Source organism: Mizuhopecten yessoensis, unplaced genomic scaffold, assembly GCF_002113885.1.
Source record: "Mizuhopecten yessoensis strain PY_sf001 unplaced genomic scaffold, ASM211388v2 scaffold7473, whole genome shotgun sequence".
Lineage (NCBI taxonomy): Eukaryota > Metazoa > Mollusca > Bivalvia > Pectinida > Pectinidae > Mizuhopecten > Mizuhopecten yessoensis.
In genome coordinates this window covers 1,793,121-1,813,288 of record NW_018407065.1, presented here as the reverse complement: position 1 = coordinate 1,813,288, position 20,168 = coordinate 1,793,121, and the positions used below count along the sequence as shown (strand labels likewise).

The 20,168-nt window shown below is 35.9% G+C and overlaps 1 protein-coding gene across 1 annotated transcript in view; it reads right to left on the bottom strand.

Moving 5' to 3' along the window:
• Nucleotides 1-363: 363 nt before the first annotated feature.
• LOC110453586 (protein-glutamine gamma-glutamyltransferase K-like) overlaps nt 364-20,168 on the bottom strand; it is a 28,462-nt gene continuing 8,657 nt past the window's right edge. The window contains exons 8-15 of the mRNA XM_021502568.1: nt 18,955-19,058; nt 16,943-17,105; nt 16,370-16,482; nt 10,868-10,950; nt 9,476-9,677; nt 3,859-4,019; nt 2,986-3,125; nt 364-1,006 (exon numbers count right to left, since the gene is read on the bottom strand). Coding sequence (XP_021358243.1) covers nt 865-1,006; nt 2,986-3,125; nt 3,859-4,019; nt 9,476-9,677; nt 10,868-10,950; nt 16,370-16,482; nt 16,943-17,105; nt 18,955-19,058 — 1,108 coding nt within the window. The 3' untranslated portion in view covers nt 364-864. The remainder of the gene's footprint in view (nt 1,007-2,985; nt 3,126-3,858; nt 4,020-9,475; nt 9,678-10,867; nt 10,951-16,369; nt 16,483-16,942; nt 17,106-18,954; nt 19,059-20,168) is intronic.

Sequence of the window (20,168 nt, the reverse complement as noted above, 5' to 3'; positions counted from 1 at the left end):
GGAACTTATTGCGGTGTGATAATGCTCACATTAATTTTTTGTTTGCGTTGAGTGAATTAGCAAATTATTGACATAAATCTGAACTCCAAGACTGATGAGGTGACGACAGAATAAATTACATAATGAACCAGAGAAGAAACCTGTTGTTCTGAAACGTTAGCATTGCTCAATCAGCGTGGCGTTTATCGTCCGATTTAATATTCATGTACATAATCTCTGCATTCGAAATTCTTTTGAACTTAAAAATCAATTAAATTATCAGATATGACAAGCAACATGTTTTGATATATAAAATAAATATATACTTTATTCAGCATAATCTACAAAGTATACAATACCAGTGGCGGATCCATTGANGGGGAGGGTGGCACTACACTGCAATTCTCAGGCTGGGGAGGGGGCACTACACTGCCATACGTTTCAAATCTTCCAGCTTCAACTGGATATCATTTACGTTTACACATTTACGTTGATCTACATTATAGAAAGCTTTTTTGTAATATATACATGGTCACAAGCTAACGGTATGGGTACGGATTTTATATTTATAATATCCTGTTGTGTAACTGTGTAAAGTAAAACATTCTATCGCAATGAAATTAAGTGTGTGGTTGGGGGTGGAGGGTCGTGAGAAAAAACACCATCGTCTGTGCCTTTCACCGTGAATTTAAAACGACATTGCACATTGCAACTTATACGTTACGTATACAATGCGGTCGATTTCCAATGTTACGTACACTGTATCAAATGCACAGTTGATTACACTGACTTATGGCTATTATATCCAACTATTGATATATTTGCATTTGAAGCTTTAAATAGATGTACAGATGACTGTCTGTGATGCTAGTATCGGTCACTCGATCAGTTCGTGATGTTGATTTCGGTAACACCATTTAAGTCCTTCAGCTGGTCACAGTTGAAAGTCACGGCCACTTGTCGACGTCCTGGTTTCTTTGGAGTTAGGGTCAAAAGGGCAACCCATGTTTCACCAGCGCCTACGTCACTGAAAACAGACAAAAGCTTGAAAACTGAAAGCTAAAGATGCACGTGTTTTAAATGCTTAACTTCATGTAGATTACTAGTTATAAAATGTGGGAGCACACAGTTGGCGATAGTCTTCAAATAGTAATACGAAAGCTTAGTAGAACGTGGCATGACACATTGGTGAATGACTGGTTATGGATTTTATTATCACTTTGTACGGTGTCGGATGGATAAATCTCAAACATTGAGGTTTGCATTTTATTTGTCTTGGACGATTGCCGAATTCTGGACACACGTGCCTATCTTCTTGAGCAGATCGAGTGGGATTTCTCATTTCCTCAACAGAACTACAGTAATTGCTTATTAATGTCTGAAACCTGTACTTTACAAAAAATAAATATATCCTATGTGACGTCACATCACAACTTTATTTCGCCCTAGGGTAAATAGTGGGATTGGTTGCACATGTGTGAACAATAAATGTACATGTATCAAGCGCAAAATAAAAAAAAGTACTAAACCGTCAACACGTCAGGACAAAGTTGGAAATCCTAAGGAAACATGAGGAACGTAACACACACACGTGATTACACCTATACAATTTCCTTACAGAAACAGTATGTCAAATAAATGATAACACTGCACCATACAGATGGCGGTTTTCCCTTCTATGACTCGCCGGTGATGCCATGGGCCAAACAAATGTTATTCCAAATTGGTCTTAACTAATGTTGAAACAGAAGAGTAGATGCAAACACTCCTTGATATAAACAAAAAATCAGAAATAAAAGGTTATTCGTTAGAACAAATCAATAATAAGTAAAGTGTATATACATGTAATAAGGAGAGGACCTGAGAAGGCATTCAATTACAAATAGAAACGACAACAACAGGAATTCAGATGATACCAAAATGACAACACAAAAACTGCAGCAGCAAAACACTACAAAGCTAAAAGACTGACAAGAACTGGAGAGAGAACAACCCATAGCTAAACACAACAACAGCAATAACTGCGGAAACACTCTCACAATAATACGAAAGAAAAGAGGAAGAAATGAAGACACCAAAATAATATTGCAAAAAAGACAAACATAAACTGAGAAGAGACCAACACATCTGCAAACATGAACTACTACGAAAATCCTAATGCAGAACCAGTAACTAAGAAAGGGTGAGCATTTCTTAACACAATCTAAGACTTTGTGAAATAATATTTTATCACGATAGAAAATGACAACTCATAGGTCCAGTATCAAGTCGTGGTGACGACCTTGGCGTTTCGTCATTATATAGAAGAAAACCGAGACTAAAAAGGTGATTGGTTAACATAATGCCTGCATGTAGCCAGTAATTTCTTATACTTAAAACAGGTTCTGGAATAGCAAATAATACGTGAATAAGTAAGGGAGTATTTCCATGGAAAGTGATCGTGAAATTACAGTCTATACATTTGTCATAAACTGCATCAAAGTCCATTTGAAAATCAAATATGGCATGACTTTGTCTTATTAATATGATTTTAGTTGATGATTAGTTTTAAAATAGTTTAAGAAATCAAATATTTTTTAACTGAACAATTGTTCAGTGACATGAAAACATTCTACACGTATGTGGTTAAGGTACCCGAATCAAAATCTTATTATTGGTACATGACCGATCCACTTCTAATCTTTTAACGTGTCAAAAACGCTTCGACGGCCATATGGTTTTAACTACAATGTCGACGAATTTGATGCTCCAAAAGATATTATGTATTGTCCTATCTTCGAATATGTTACACGTCTGCACCTAACTAAATACTTGTAAGCCACCCACCAGAAACTCCCCTAATGACTCACATAAACTACTCGCCATGAATGTCACACACCAACTACTCGTCAAATATATTACATATCAGCAACTCACAAAATATGGCATGCACAACTAAATAGGTGTCGCTCACATGACACTAACAAAGTCCAGAAAACATAAATGTGTTAAAAAGTCTATACGTACGCAATAATGAATTCTTTTTCCGCGTCAAGCCCCGGACCTTCCACCATCAATGTACAGCGCGTGAGGTTCTGGTTTAGGGGATTCAGGAACGAAATGCGACATTCAAAAGGCTGCGACGTCCGCGACGAGGGCGATGTTATCTGAAATATCACAAAAGCAATTATTACCAATACTTTCAATACTTCTGCTTCCAGTAGTGTGTCCAAGTCGTTACAAATCGTAACAGGAACTGAGGAGATATTGAAAAGAAGAAAACGATATCAAGAACCCTCACTAATGCTGATTCAATAAGGTGACAGACTTTCTCTTATGCAATCAACATCAGAAAAAACATTATAAAACTAAAATGAAGCATCAACATATCATCACGATGTCGTTGTCAGGACATGCAAACCTTAGATAAGTTAAGTTTCCAGGTAATTCTCTGCAAGTACGAATTTACCAAACACCCTATTTTTGAAAGACCTATGCTACTATGCGACTACTTTCAATGGATGTTTCTTCAAGTAACCAAAACACCTCTCTCTGAAATCGGATCATTTGACCAGCAAACATTTCCAAGGGAACTCTACCATTTCTTTCTTTCTAATATTCAAACATATAACATCATAATATGCCATATAAAATATTCTTCAGTTTTTGTCTTTAATTTGTCGTCTACTCCTGGTTCATGAAGAAATTTTGTTCACACCTACATGATATCAACAACAAAAAACCACCACTAATAGGTCCTTTGACGAGAAAGGTCCAGACGGATTTGATTCCAATATGTTGTTTGCGTTTTCTAAACTTCGGCCAGACAATGCTTAATCATTCGAACATAAAAAGACGACATGAGTGATCGTCTTGCGCCGTAACTAATGAAGTTGTTACCTCAACCGACAGATCAGGCCGTCTCAACCGGAAGTCATCCTGCCAAACGTGTACTTGACCAGTCTCCATCACTTTAGCGACCACAATCACCTTCATAGCCGCGTGTTCCGTCAATTTGTTCATATAGTCTGCATAATGCACGTCCATCGACATTTCCCCGTCTGAAATAACATGTTTTTCCATTTATTTTGAAGAAAAAGCCATTAATTGCTACATGAAAACCCAACCATGAGCGGCAGAATGTCGCCTTAGATGTTTGCAATGACCGTTGTTAACATCAGAACATGAGATATATAGAATATTCAAATTCAATAACATTTCCATATTTGGATTTAATTGGTTTTATTGTACATTTTTTTCAATCTGATTATAGATTTAAAAAATAAGGTACGCTGAATCTGTTTGGCAACATTCGTATAACACGATGGACTTTGAACACAAAGTCATAAAAGCATGAATCTTCAAAATGCATTATAGGGGGAAAGCATTAGCACGTGCTTCAACAATCGTAAAAATGTTTTGAAAACCACACGTTTACTTAATCAAAGCACATGTAAAGGGTTTCCTTCTTAAGTTTAGTTGAAAACATTCAATTAGTAATTGGTCAATTTTCTCTTTGTTCAAATATAACGCATCTACTCACTCACCATGATTTTGCATGACTCTTAAAAACGTCACAACATGAATCTAAAACGTATAGCAATATCACAAGAGGCTATTTTTCATTTTTTTTTCTACCATATTGATTGTTTGTCTGTTTCATACAGTTATGTTTGTTTAAATATCGTGTAGTCGTATAAAATCACGCATCTTATCATCAACGTCGTTATTATGCATGAGAGTTGCTACGGGAAGGAGTGAAAAGATGAAGTAGAAAATGTACCCCGTTTCTGTTTTGATAAGTGTGAACGATTTTCTAAAAGAGTTTACTTGAGATGGAGATGGCGAACACCAATGTTATAGAAAGAGACACAAATGAAGGTAATGATTATGCTTATTTCTAGTAATTTTATTTTCTGAATACGTTATTTAACCATACCAAATAAAAACTAACAGAACAAACATCTAAAACACGTAATCTGGAAAGATGAGATGAGAACGGTAGACATCAAAGCACCCGAGAGGAAAATGAATTCAGGCGGATGATCATAATACCGGTGACATTATCGAAGTTTGCGGTCGTCTGGTCCTGACGGAGATGTAAACAATTATAGTTTACTGATTTGATTTGCACTACCATTTCAGACGCCGTTGTGGTATTTATTGCATCTGGTACGACAATCAGCTGCCAATTTCAACTTTCAGCCCGGTAAATGTATGCAAGCACAAAATATAAGTAGGGTTTGAGCCCTGTATGTATGTGATATTCATGTTCTGTATGCCATGTAGACATAATAAGTGTTATCCGTATCTGTTTGAGCCCTGTTGATGAATGTGTTATTGGTGTTTTCATGCTATGTATACATACGTGTTATCCATATATGTTTAAGCCCTGTAGATGAATGGTTATCCACGTGTTTGAGCCCTATATTATATGTACCTTATTCGAGCCCTATATATGTACATGCTATCCGCATGTTTTTGTATGCTATGCATACATTCGTGCTATCTATATATGTATAAGCCCTGTAGATGAATGTGTTATTTTCGTGTTTGAGCCCTATTTGTGTAGCTGCTATTTACATGTTATTCGTTTGGGTTTGAGCCTTGTAATTGTATGTAATACACGTTGGTTTCAGCCCAGCAGACGATTGATTCAATTCACGTGTTTGGGCATTGTGAAAACGACCTTTGGTGGACGATGGCAAAATTATTTATCATACCTCTACTTTATTAACTCTATATAAAAGTAATTGGTTAAGTCGAATATATCCCCACTTTTGCCTGACTGTGTGTTAGTCAGGGAACTAAAACACACCTACACTCGGGTGTTTCCGCCGAGCCAATAAGGCGAGAGGTGGGCGGAGGTTGTTACCGAACTCGGCAGTGACGCGAGAGGTCGGTGGAGCTTGCTACCGAACTCGGAAGCATTTGGCTCCATCGCCATCAAAAGGGTAGTTGGGATGTGAAGCTATACAGCTTATGGTTTACAAATATTTTCTAGTTAAAACTATCTCTCCAGTGTGTATCGGTATAATAAAACGGTTAAAGTATGGGGTTGAGGGATAAAGCAAGTTTCTGGTGTCCCGAGACCAGGTCTATTTCCCGAGGCGAAGCATAATAAGATGCAATGCATGTGCTAGGGCTAGGACTATCCACACATTTAGTTGTATCTTTGTATGATAATATGCACCAAAAAGGTATCTTTAGCAGTTTGACCTTGACCGTTCCATGCTAAAACTCAATAGGCTTATTTGCAAACACTAGGGCAACCACCACACCCAGTTTAACCTTTATGTGGTCATTTGTTCTGAATCCGGACCAGCACATCGGAACAAAGTTCTATTTTTAGCAACGGTGACCTTGACCTTGAGACGTTTGATTGGAGTCGACTTGAAAATTATGGTAGTAGATCGATGACAAGAAGAGAATTAACGGACGGAAACCCGTTCGTACATTGTATGACAGGTGTATTAAGATCCGATTGGGTGAAATTGAGGGTCCACATTGAAAATAAAGTCATGTTAACCTCAATAAGTATCCTCGTACGTGAATAGGCATTCTGCAAACAAGCTTATATTTTCCTACTGATTGCACTGCGACCAGGGCGATAAAAACATGTATACAAGAATTTACTTATTGAGTGACCAGTGTAAAGTTTATGAAATGAGAAACTTAAACTAAAGGTCCGTTCTGTATCCAATAAGTTATTTTTGCCGTTGCAATATGGTTCAAACATTAAAAACATTCATTTTTGTCTGATATTCTATGAAAGCCAAAAAATTTAATAGTTGAAATTTTAACATTATTTCCTTGGCAGGTTAATACACAAACTCTCATTAGGATTTTACCCTTGGCACTGTGTGGTTGTTTCCTCTTACGTTAAATCAATCAAAGGACACACTAATGAATTAACACCTTCTGCAAAAGGTGCGTTTCTTCATAACAAACGAGAACCAATTAATGGAATGAAATGTACGGGAGTGAAACGGTAGCTAATTATCAGTAGTGGTCACGACCGAACTCAGACATGGGGCTGGGGGTTTGATCTGAGCCATGTGGCTATACATTCTATATACAAGGCAATTATGGGGTATTTTTAGTGTAGTTAATTACGTTTGTCAGTCAGAGATTATATAGATACCTCTGTTTGAAGGAGGAATTTATTATTGGTTATGAAACAAACATATACCCTAAGGAATTGATATAAAGAGAGACGCTGATAAAGCTGGTTATGTCAAGTTTGCTAATTGCTCAAAATATCAAATTAAAGCCTTTTCCAAAGTGAATTCCTTATCCTTATATAAAATACCAGTCACCTCGATGCCGTAATCAGTGATTTATTTTTCGAAAACTAATTACCTAAAAGATTTGTTTGTTTTATGTTCTTATAAATATTCTTTGAAACTATATCCTGGGCGGCTTATTTCCTGTTGTATGAAGCATATTGTCTTTGATTGGAATAGTGTCCACCATTTAATATAGAAAATAATGGTAATTGAAAGGTGGTAACTGTTTGTAATAATTCGTAAGTCTTTTCATCTATTTTTGTTAGCAGAACCCATTGTAGAAGTGTAGAGAATTGAGGTAATTAAAAAATCCAATATCATTATTGAAACGGCTGATTGCTTTAAATACTGGTATAGAAAAATACTTGATTGAATGCTTGAATACTGGAAAGCATAAAACTGTTGTTGGTGTCACTTGTGTACAGTGATCAGGCCGTCTTGCAATTGGAGTAATCAACACTGCTATTGGGCGAAACACCACCATAGCCTACTAGAGCTGTGATGATTAGCCATTCTACGAGGGGCTGCGACCAGTTAGTCGTCCGCCTTATCAAGGCTGCGGCCATGTAGTCATCTTCACTTTTAAAGCAACTAGACAGCGTTTCTTACTATTAGTTCATCGCGCAGTTATAACCCCGTCGTATCCTTCGTCCAAACTAACTAAATGTCATCAGCGGCTAAGAAGGCATTGTTGACTTATTTGCGCATGTTTTTTTATCATTATTACTTTTTTATTCATTTATTTATTCTATGGCTTGGCAAGGCCAGTAGTTTACAGATAGCATGTGCAACTGCCCAGAAAGGGACAAAAAAGGGTGACGCGGTTTGAGACTTGTTTCGCAAAAACGTCTTCTTCAAGATGGTGCAGGCCATATAAACGTTACATTACATAGTAGTATATTGTGAATTTATATTTTTTACAGTCACATGATCTACGTGTACTATCATCGCGATATCTATATATATATGTATAAACACTATCATTAATTGAAACAACAGCTCTCACTTGCACCTGGGATATTGACATACTGTACATGCATACATTCCAGATTGGCACAATCACATTGCAGCGTCACGCATAGACAGCATTACCACAATATAACCGTAACAATCAGTGCCAGATGGCCCGCCGAAGGGAACGTACCCCGACACTATGTGTATCTGATCAATGTGTCGGGGACCAGGAAATAGGTCAGACAACGTGTGGATTTTCTGACACTGACACTTTTATTAATTAGGCTTAGCGCAAACGCATGATTCTTTTTAATGGAGAAATGTGTTTATGTCCGAGACAAATTACGGCTCGATCGATCGAAAGAGGACGTACGACTCTATGTATATAAGCATTATTCGGTAACCTTTCAATAGCAACAGAGTAACGTCTAGTATCAAAATATTTATTTCGACTAACATAATGAACGACTGGAAGCAGCGGGCAAAACATCAATAGAAGTAAAACAAAGTAGACATATTATGCATCTGCCAAGAAAACAGAGCATTGTCAAATAATAATACCAGTTGTGGAAAGCATGAAAGTAATACTTCGCCTGAATATTTAATAATGTACTCAGTTTAACGGTGTCTTATATATAATTTACCAAGAACATTGCATAAAGTGTTTTTTTTTATCATTGATGATCAAAGTAATATTTTGATTCACCATTGTACACACTAACACTTTGATTTACCCTTGAACCTAGTGATACTTTCAGCATTCACTATTTTCCCAGTAACCTCGAAATCGATAAAATTAAAGCAAATGTGAATTAGGGAGCGATTCAAAAGAGCTTTTGATCAATCTTAAACGCCCCAATCCCATAAATGTTTCATATCATACCACGTTATCTAATATTGTTGATACTTTGGTATTCTTTTGTTGTGGTTTTTATACATGGTTACTCATAAGAGTCACTATATTAACTTTGTACAATACTGTGATTTTGGGCTATATACGCCTTTTTTCTTATGAACGGACACGCTTACTAAATATATAATGAAAATAGAACTTAAGATAATTATTTGACTTTACAGACCAAGGAAAACATCACGACTTTTGTCTGAAGAGTCTGATGAGTTGGAACAACTTCAAGGAACACGAGGAAGTCATATGGGCAAGCAGCTATGATGTGATTAGGAAGTTTCAGCGTCCAGCATTTGAAGTACCGAGAGAGAAAGAAGGCCTAAGCTTACAACTGTTATGGGAACGCTTGCTCTCTATGCTGCAATACCTGTAATTGGTGCCAGTGGTGTGCTGAACTCCTGTTTCTTCACGACCCCAAGCTTCTCTCCGGTGTAAGTCACAGTTTCACAGATAAACTTTCCTTGTAACGTCCTTCGTGATTGGCTGCTATTTTGAAACGTTATTTTGACATCGAACTGCCTGCCAACGATAATGTTGTCTCTATGAAGAAATCCTCCAAACTTTACATCCTGTTGAACAGAAAATAAAGCAAACAATTATCGTGTTATTTGCGTTATTATTCATCAAAATCAACTCTTGAACCGTCACTGGAACCGTCACTGATTTTAGGTAATATTTGCACCTCACATGTTATTTGTATTTGGCCACTGGTTTGTATTCAACTAATTGAAAGTTAATGTCTAAAATTGCCATTTGAATTACAATAACGAATAAACACGTATTACCCCAATATGGAGTTTGTTGTTTGCAAATTACATTTCACAGTTAACTGCATTTGAAGAGTTAAATGAGTGATTAAATGCAATTATGCAGTATATCTACCACATATTTTGTTTATAAAAAGCAAGCAACAACGGCTTGATTCAACTTCAGGTTTGAACATTTGGAAACTATAAAGAACTCTTAAATATTTTACGTGCTAATATTACACATTTATCAAAGGCTATGTTCTGTTCGTTGAATTGGTTATCCAGGTCAGGTAAATAAAATTGCAGCAGCATATTGTGAATATAGACTTATAGCAGAGTCTTTGAAACTGACATCTCGTCATTGATCTGTATTACGCAGCGTTACCTGTCTTATTCATTCTTTATGGTTTCAATGAGTGACCATACCGACTCTCTATAATCCGGAAGGTATAAAACAAATTCACACTTTAGACAACGACGACGATGTCACGTTTTTCGTGTCTATCAATAAATATGAAGCCTGATGGTTCTCTTACTTTTTTTTATCAAGTTGCAAGTTCGCTTAATCTGTCACTATTTCATTAACATAACGGCTTGAGCACTTTATATCTTAGTGATGAAAGGATAGAGGATTGAGTAGTTATAACGGTAACGGAAACGTATGCTCCTGCTTTCTAGTATACATTATCCTCTTTAATGAGGACACCAAACACAATGTAGATCAGAGTCATAGTGCTGTGTTTTCTATTGGTCGCTTGACACTGTCCGATTCCTTTAACAACGTTTTGTGCAAGTCTAGACGTATCTATTTTGTACCTCGTAAAGTCCTATCAAAATATTGCTATATAGTCTGTTGTAGTTGAAGTTTCTTCCATTTGAAGAGATATAAGAAAATGTGCGATGTTCTCGTACACCTGTATGACTTCAATCAGTTCCTTTATCACACGTGAAAATATACACGAAATGCGAGATACGTAAGACATTTGATAAACCCAAAGTGAAGTTGGTACCTGAATGCCTTTGTTGTAGACAGGTTTCTTCGAGGCGGCTGATCGGCTTGCTGAAATGACCGCCAATCGTTCTCTCTCGGATTCTGAAAGAAATTCAGATGAATTTTCATAGCTCTTGTGCTGTCATTAAAAGGACATTCTTCAAATCAGACAGTTTGACATGATATTTCAAAAAACACCTAATCTTTTTTTTATGTGCAGCGACGAATTGCATAATGTATTCGGTATAACCTGATATATTTGATTGATGAATTGCTGCATAGTCGGATAAATGTTTGACAGCAGGCTGTATATCAATAGCAGCATTATTAAAGTCAGTAAGAAGCAATTAAGTCATGTACACGGCTGATATCTTATTTTACATCCGCTCACAGTGTCATGACACGTAACTTAATTACCTAAACATCTCTGAGTAGGGTAGCGACCCGCAACTAATAGTGTTTTGTTACTGTGGGTGTAAATCATAGGTTTGATTCTGTCTAATGACAAGTATAATGGTGTATAATTGAACGTATAGTGGTATTTAGTATCACGAATAGAGATGTCTAATTGCATGCATGAAATTTCAAGTTTCTGAGAGCTATTGTCTCGTTTTGATAGACAATTCTGATTAAAGCAGTTCTATCACCTCTGTCTGCATATGTTTTGTGTGTGCATGTATTATAGTCAGTAAGAAGCAATCAAGTCATGTACACGGCTGCTATCTTATTTTACATCCGCTCACAATGTCATGACAAGTAACTTAATTACCTAAACATCTCTGAGTAGGGTAGCGACCCGCAACTAATAGTGTTTTATTATTGTGGGTGTAAATCACAGGTTTGATTCTGTCTTATGACATGTACAATGGTATATAATTGAACGTGTAGTGGTATTTAGTATCACGAATAGATATGTCTAATTGCATGTATGATATTTCAAGTTTCTGAGAGCTATATATTCTATTCTTACCAGTTATGAGTTCAAGTTTTGTCCTTGTGTATTGACGATGTAGTATATTTTGTCTTTGTGTGATGCTGTGGTATATTTTGTCCTTGTGTGCTGATGCTGTGGTATATTTTGTCCTTGTGTGTTAATGCCTTGGGATATTTTGTCCGTGTGTGTAATGCTGCGGTATATTTTGTCCTTGTGTGTTGATGCGGTGGTATATTTGTCCTTGTGTGTTAATGATGTGGGATAATTTGTCTTTGTTTGTTAACGCCGTGGTGTATAGGCAATACCTCATATGCTGCTTCATCTGAAGCTTTAGATTGCTCAATGGCATTTCGCATACGGATCTATTTCACAGGGGCTTTCGCCTGAGTGAAATGTATCCTTTGGCGTAATAAGCGGGATATCGGATGAACACATACATGTATGTGTGGTATTGGTTTTCATCTACAATAGGGTTTGTATGCATCTTCTATTTTATCAAAACATTATTAATCAATACCCTGTGTTTAAATCAAACAACCATTACGGACTGAGCGACGTCGACGACAAAATAAATATGTCACGATTTCATAGCGTAAAGTGACGCTAAAATGTTCGGAACCCATTGTGGTTCCATTCGACTATTTAATCAGAGGATAATAACAGATGGATTCTAGAAAAACGGCTCTATAATTTCTGGAGTCATACAACATCTGTATTATCAAATTGTAAATAGGGAACCTTCTATTGCATGGCTGTATCACTTCTATAACATTCGCCATGCATGTAGTGGATTTTGTCTGGTATGTTGACACTACTTTACCTTTTTTGTATTCTATCAATTTGTACAAAAAATGAAGAATAGAATGGCATGGGAGCTTCATATCGTTTTGTTTATATAATACTCTATTGCGTTAAAATGATTATAGAACATATGTACTATAAGATGCTCTATGTCGTTGTTTTTATTGCGTCGACACTGGGAAGGTAAATGTTTATAGGTTTCCCATCAAACCAGGAATATCACCAACAACACGTTCCAAGACATGCGACATGCACGTAAAAGGCCATACTTACACCTCCCTCCGCTTCCACTAATAGCTAATTACGCAAATACCTGTCTTCGTCAAAGTCATCTGGATGTAATTCAACACGGAAAACAAAGTGAAATTAGATCATTTCATTATCCGACTATTCCGACTAGCAAGTTTAAACTATCGTGTGTCAGCTCAATTTCCTACCCTCAATCGCTCTCCTGGGTTTTCGTCAATGTGTTGAAATCTTGGTTAATTGCAAAATGACGGAATGCGATATACGATAAATTCATTGGACTGTCCTCCACTTCTGTGTACAATGTGTTATACTGACAATTGTGTGACAATTGGAAGACACAAAAGATAATTATGATGTACATTTTTATCAAAATATGTTTATGATGCTTAAATGATCTAAAACGTTCTGTCGCCGTCATGATTTAATTTTATCCTCACAAATGAAAACAAGAAAGATTTACATTCATAAAGCATTTATATATCATGATCACATATTATATTTCAAGAGCAGATGTCCGCGAAGATGTACGAAATGGGTAGATACGTACTTATTAAACTTATTTTTTTCGACTAACTTTCCGAGTGAAAAAAGGGAATGAACAAGAAAATCGGGAACAAAGAAGACATCTACTAACACACACAAAATTATCATTATCAGTCTTCTAAACATCACTAGTCCCGTTTTGGTCCTTATATTGTCCTTTTTAGCAGTAGAACCAGCATACTTTGGTAACAATTACACATTGGAGGTGATTCTCCACAACAGGATCAGGAAAGAATTTAGACGTTAGTCCAAAACGAAATGCTGTGGAAGAATACATTAGTAGACACTGTGGTATACTTCATCCTTTTGTAGTGGTGCAGACGTATTTTTTCCCTTTGTGTCAATGCTATGATTTCTTTTACTCTTTTTGCAGTCAGTGTGGTTTAATAGATTCTTCCCCTACCTTAAGGTTAGGCTTCGAAATGATTGTCTAACCCGAGGCTTAACCGCTGTGGTCTATTGAGTCGTTCTGTACTATGTTGTGGAATTAATGTCCTTGTGAGTCGCACTTTGTATTTGTTCTTGTGTGTTAACACCGTGCGATATTTTGTCATTGTTCGTCGACGTTGTGGTCCCATTTGTTCCTATTGTGATGTCGCTGTACTACTTGATACTTTACGATTGTGTTTTGAAAATGTTGCATCTTTTATGTTGCAACTGCTGTATATTTCTTCCGTATTGTGTGAACGCTACAATATATGTTGTTGATCTGAATTACTTTGTACTTGTTGTTGACGCTATGTTTATTGTTCTCATGGTGTATTTACGCTATAACATACTATGCTCTTATAATTATTATTGTAACATATACAGCAGAAAGGATAATATAATATATATTAGTTTCATATTATTTTGTAAGTATATTATTCCTTTGCCACTATTGTTAGTTTAAACTTTATTTAATTCAAATTTTTGACAATACATTGAAATGCAAATTGTACATTTCATTGAACAGAAAAAGAAACAAAAACAAGTGTCATGACACTTATGTTAATTTGTTGATGAGGTATTTGTAAACATTATAATTTGCTGTTGCGTTTGGTGACTTATTGTGCTGACATTAAGAAAACAACTGTTTCTAAGTCGCCTTTCATTCAAGATTAGCGACATGCACGTGCGCAGCCATATATACGTATTTACTTTCAGAAATAGTTATTTACGCTGAACACGTAGAATACACCTGACACTAACTCGATCCAGAAAATTACGCGAAATTAGATAATTTCATTAGACCACGATACCGACCTTAGGGATTAAACACTCCGTGTTAACATAATTATATCCCATTCATCGCTCACCTGGGTTATGTATGAGGAGTTGCAATGTCGGTTAATTGCGAACTGACGGAGAGTGTTATATGCAACACCAACATTATATCGCCTCTCCCTAATGTATGTAAGTTGATATACGGTATCAGTGATATAATAAGGAAAGCGTAATGTTTACTCCCATGAAAACACGTACTTATTTATTTGTTATTCAAAGTCCTTTTACTGCCATTGTATCACCTTATCACCTTATCTAACCTTTAAACTAAATTCAGCAAAAGCGCATCAAAGCTTAAACACACAAGGGCAAGGGCAAAATTGTTGACACAAGAAAAGCAGAAACTGACATCCAAATTAGGAGAATGGTTTCATACAGCAGACTTTCAATTCTGTTGCGCATATTTGTTGCGCATATCCCTTATTTAGTAACAAAGTCAGCCAACTCTGATGACAACAAAACTGGGAATGTGATACCAAGTGATGTAGCAACTATTTAGATGAATTCAAAATATGTTAATGATAACATACATGGTAATCTCATAAGGCAAAATTATGCAATATTAGAGCTGTATAATTACTATGAAGGTCCTATTGACGCTGACATTTGATGCTGCGGTGCAAATTCTTAGCTCTCGCATGTGCCAAAAATATGGATTAAACATGAAAAAGAGATGTATAGCCCATTTCAACGATTAACTCATAATCCGATACGGTATTTGTTACACAAACCTATAAAACAATATACTGGATAGATATAACGTATAAAGCATGGTTCACAACTATTACATCACGTGTATTTCCTGTAATATTTCCCAACGGAAGACAATTTCTACAGCTTGACGTACGACCGGAAGGAAGATTTACTCATGTTGCTGTTATATCATGTAACAGCCAAATAGTAGGGTGAATAATACGGTATTTGTTACACATATCTATAAAACAATATACTGGATAGATATTACGTATAAAGCATGTTTCAAAACTATTACATCACGTGTATTTCCTGTAATATTTCCCAACGGAAGACAATTTCTACAGCTTGACGTACGACCGGAAGGAAGATTTACTCATGTTGCTGTTTTATCATGTAGGGTGAAAAATACAGTATGAAATAATATTATCCTGAACCCTTTGTCTTGCACATACAATACGAACCATACAATATGATACCATAGGATAAATAATGGATGCAGGCAGACACTCTGCCTCTTTTTCCATATCTTAATATATTTTAGACGTATTTAGAAAATATTGTTCATTAATTGTCATTTCCTGAGTTTTCTTTATGGCCGGCCATATGACTGTATTTCAGTTCAAGTCCTTAATTGTTGGTGATGTAATAACATATTCGGGGAGACTGTTTCAGATTTCGACAATCCTAAAGCTAAATGAATATTTCCAAATATCATGCTTGCAATATTATTTCCTGATTTTCTGTGCATGTAGACGGATTCCATGAAATATTAACTTTGATACGGCATCAGGCTGTACAAGAAAACAGACATGTTAAATACTTGTACATATCCATATACATCTTCATCGACATGAAATACAAAATAATTTAGAAACTTTCAATAAATTCTTATAAACCTGCTACGTGTGGTGGAAAAGGTACAAGAGCTACTTCTACACATGCAGTCGTCTCTGGCGATGCAAAAAGTCCATCAGTATTGGTATATGGTGATAAAGCAATGGTAATATGACGTCATGACATGGGCGCGCTTACCCTCCGGATGTTTGTAGTCGTCTGTAATATCCTGGCGGATGGAGTCTGTGTACGTCAGTTCCGGTTTCAAAGGTTTTCCATCCGGAATCTTTGTGCTTATATTTCGCCCAATTCTAAACATAATTACATATTTTAGGAATGATATAATAGAGTGCTTGTTTCTATGTTTTCTCTCTTTCACGTGATATGCTCATTGATTTTTCACAATATTTCTACTTTGATATAAGTTGAAGATATATATTTAGATTGACGATATCTACCTAACATTGTATCATTATTGTATGCTTCATGTTCCATTCCATTATCACGTATTAGAATGACGTCTGACATTTTCATCATGGTCTTTGTTGTGCAATGAATTATCGTAATGCACGTACTATATACATGTATATATGCATGTAATATTTTATAAAGACAACAATAGTTGATAAAAAAGTTAATAGTTCGCGTAACACCTTTCAATAACATTGTATAGTTTTAAACAGCCGAATAAGTTTGAAGTTATATTACAACCGAGAACAATCCTGATGCGATGGCCTTAAAATGGGAGGCATGTTGCATACTATTACTTACGCCGACAAATTCATACTGAGGACAATCCACTGTTTGTCCGTGTCACGTGTCCAGTTGACCTTGTCTGCGTTGACCTCTGCGAAGACAAATGGACAGTCGTACAGCATGTCACATTTCCCTCCCTTAATCGCTCGGAGAGATGTCGGTCCGCACTGGAACATACCTGGTGTAACGAAAGATCGCAGTTTTATGATAAAAGAAAACCGAAGAGAATATATTACCGTTGTTACGATCATATGATGCTGCTATTGTTCGATGTAACATTTTACCCCTTCTGCAAATTACTATCAGGACATATATATATGGTTCAATATTATTGATATCACTTCACTTTTCAAGTATATGAAGAAGATTATTTAATATCAGGTGTGTATTGAAATCAACACATATTTTATGATATAACAAAAAATCGCTATTTAATTCGCAGCAAAATTAAATTCAAACTATAGACAAATGTCAGAGTATTATCATGCAATCTCCTGGCATAAAAAGCATGACCATGATTTTGACCAAGTGATGCCATTATATACATATATAGTCTAGCAGGTAGGGATGGCATTCAACGCACGTGTTACAGGACGAGAAGCTATAAGTATGGATTAGCCTGTACACGGTCCAACTCTTAACCCGACTATTGTCACATTGGCTGACATAATTAAGAAGTTCATTGCTTCGATATAACCTCCAGATCCCTTGACAAATTAATTCTCACAATTTCTCGCAACTCTGTGAAACGAACACATCCCTGCTGTGTTATCTTAACCAATCAAATCCCCTGTAGTATTCACCTAACCAATAATATTCCCTGTTGTATTGATGCCATGGTGATTCATTTTTGTTTAGCTGAATCTGATTGGATGGGGATTTTGTTTTAAGCTATAATATGGCGGACTTAACACCAATCGATAATAATGAGAGAGAGATTTGTCAAGAAGGCTAGAAATAGGATGGCAATGCGAATTTACAGGACCCTAATGAATTTGTAGGATTTCTCAAATGATGGCGGGCGCTAAGAGAAAGCTTAAGCAATAACTTTCTTCAGCAGCTCCTAATCCATTGTACATTAAATATCAATGATGACGGATCATATTTGTAAAGAGGTTCTTAAAGTTGTTATTTACAGAAATTGATGTAGATATTTTTAACTGATCCATGAGGATGGTATCAAACAAAAATGCAATAGCATGCATTATTTTGAGTTGAAACAGGGTAGAGCTAAAAAAGAAATGTTGGAAGCAGCACGCGACAAACAAATCGTTTGATCGTAAATGCAGGAGGCGATAAAATGAAGGGTAAGATAGAAATAGTATCACCCTAGATACCAATCAAAACACGAACAAACGTCAATTTTGGAAGAGAGGTTTTCGATACCACACACATACATAAACCATTAAAAAGACACATAACATTCATTTACATACACAAGCCACAGTACAGCTTGTGTAAAAACGAATGTTATTTTGGGGATGCTGATGGCCATACGGTGTGTTCATGTGAACTTGTAATATGGACGGAATAACAGATTTGAAAGAAGTCCCATAGGAATTCTAGTAATTTAACATTAAAGATAGGTCATAATGGCATTTGAGTTATTAGTCACTTGAAATGTGTCTTAAAGGCATTGCATTTATTAGACACAGGAAATGCGTCCTACCCTGACAAAACGACACATAAGGATTCTACTATTTTAATATTCAAGATATGTTCTAAAGGTATTCCATTAATTAAACATTTGAGATCGGTCCTAGAGGAAAACTTTTAGTGATCATACATTGGGAGAAGTCCTCAAGGCATTCATACATTTTACACTTTAAAGAAAGTATTTATAGTATTCATATATTGGAGATCATATAAGGCCTCCAGTAATTAGACATTGGAAAAAGGGTCAAAACAATTCCGGTAGTTATACATCGGAGATACGGCTATGACATTTCTTTTTCATTTTACATGTTTATCGTGTATATTAATATAGTATTTCAGGTATGAAGGCTACGTAATTGTTTGGTCCTTACCGTCGCTGCGCTCCTGTGGGGTAGAGTCTACTACCTGCCAGCCACTGTATCCGACAGGGAGGTCGTCTCTCCTCATCCATACGTCATTCCAACAGTGGAAGTTCCTGACACAGAATGAGACATAATTACTTGTTTTTCCACTGGACGAGATGATCTTGGGACAACAGTTTTATTATTCGAATGGCAAAAACTATCAGCAAATCAAAACTCAAAACAAATATACTAGAGCCACAACAATGGTGCAATGGTAACCTTAACACGAAAATCAACAAAAGGAGTGAACGAGGCACAAACATCACTAAAACACGCAAATATTTGTCTTACAGATCTTACCTGTACTTTTGTGTAAGATTGATCTTTTATGAAAATTCTTAATTGGAAGTTAAAGATTAATTTATAATTTTCCAATTGTTACAGATGTTCACAATTTTGTATATTTTATTCATATATGACAACCAATTACCGACATTTAAATATTATGAAGGATATTTACAATATCTGTTACTATTAAAACTATTTTGCTAAGTTTGCAATATTACTGACAAATAAAGAATGTACATCGGCATTACATACATGCCACATACCATATCTAACTCTATATATACACGTAGCAGGTATATAACGTTAATGCGACATCAAGTATTTGTGGAAACGAATAATGCGTGTCAAACATTGCCATAATTAAATATCTTGTGCGTTTTGTTTTAAATCTTTTAAATCACACAATTTTAGCTTTTATAAAATGATTTGAATTAAAACTTGCAAGTTTTACAACAACTTTTTAAAAATTAAAACAATTATTCAAAAGAGGTTGAAATATTGCAGCGTTTGACACACCATAGTCAAATACATTTTCCGTTTTGCTCTTTTCAATCACATTCACAATTTTGACACGGTGCATTTGTATTAATTTTCTATTGAATATTAATGACAGCACAGTCAACATATGTACGTGTCACTTTCAAACGAAATATCGGCAAACGTTCTTTAATTGATTTTTTACAGAACGTTGAACTTATTCGCTATCAAAACAAATTGACGAGTATTTTGAAATTTTGGAGTTATTTTTTCTTTCACAACTGTCTGTTGCTAATGTTGTATTAAAGCGTATCACTCAGACATCAGGTAATGCACTCAGACACCAGGTAATGCACTCAGACATCAGGTAATACACTCAGACATCAGATAATGCACTCAGACATCAGGTAATGCAC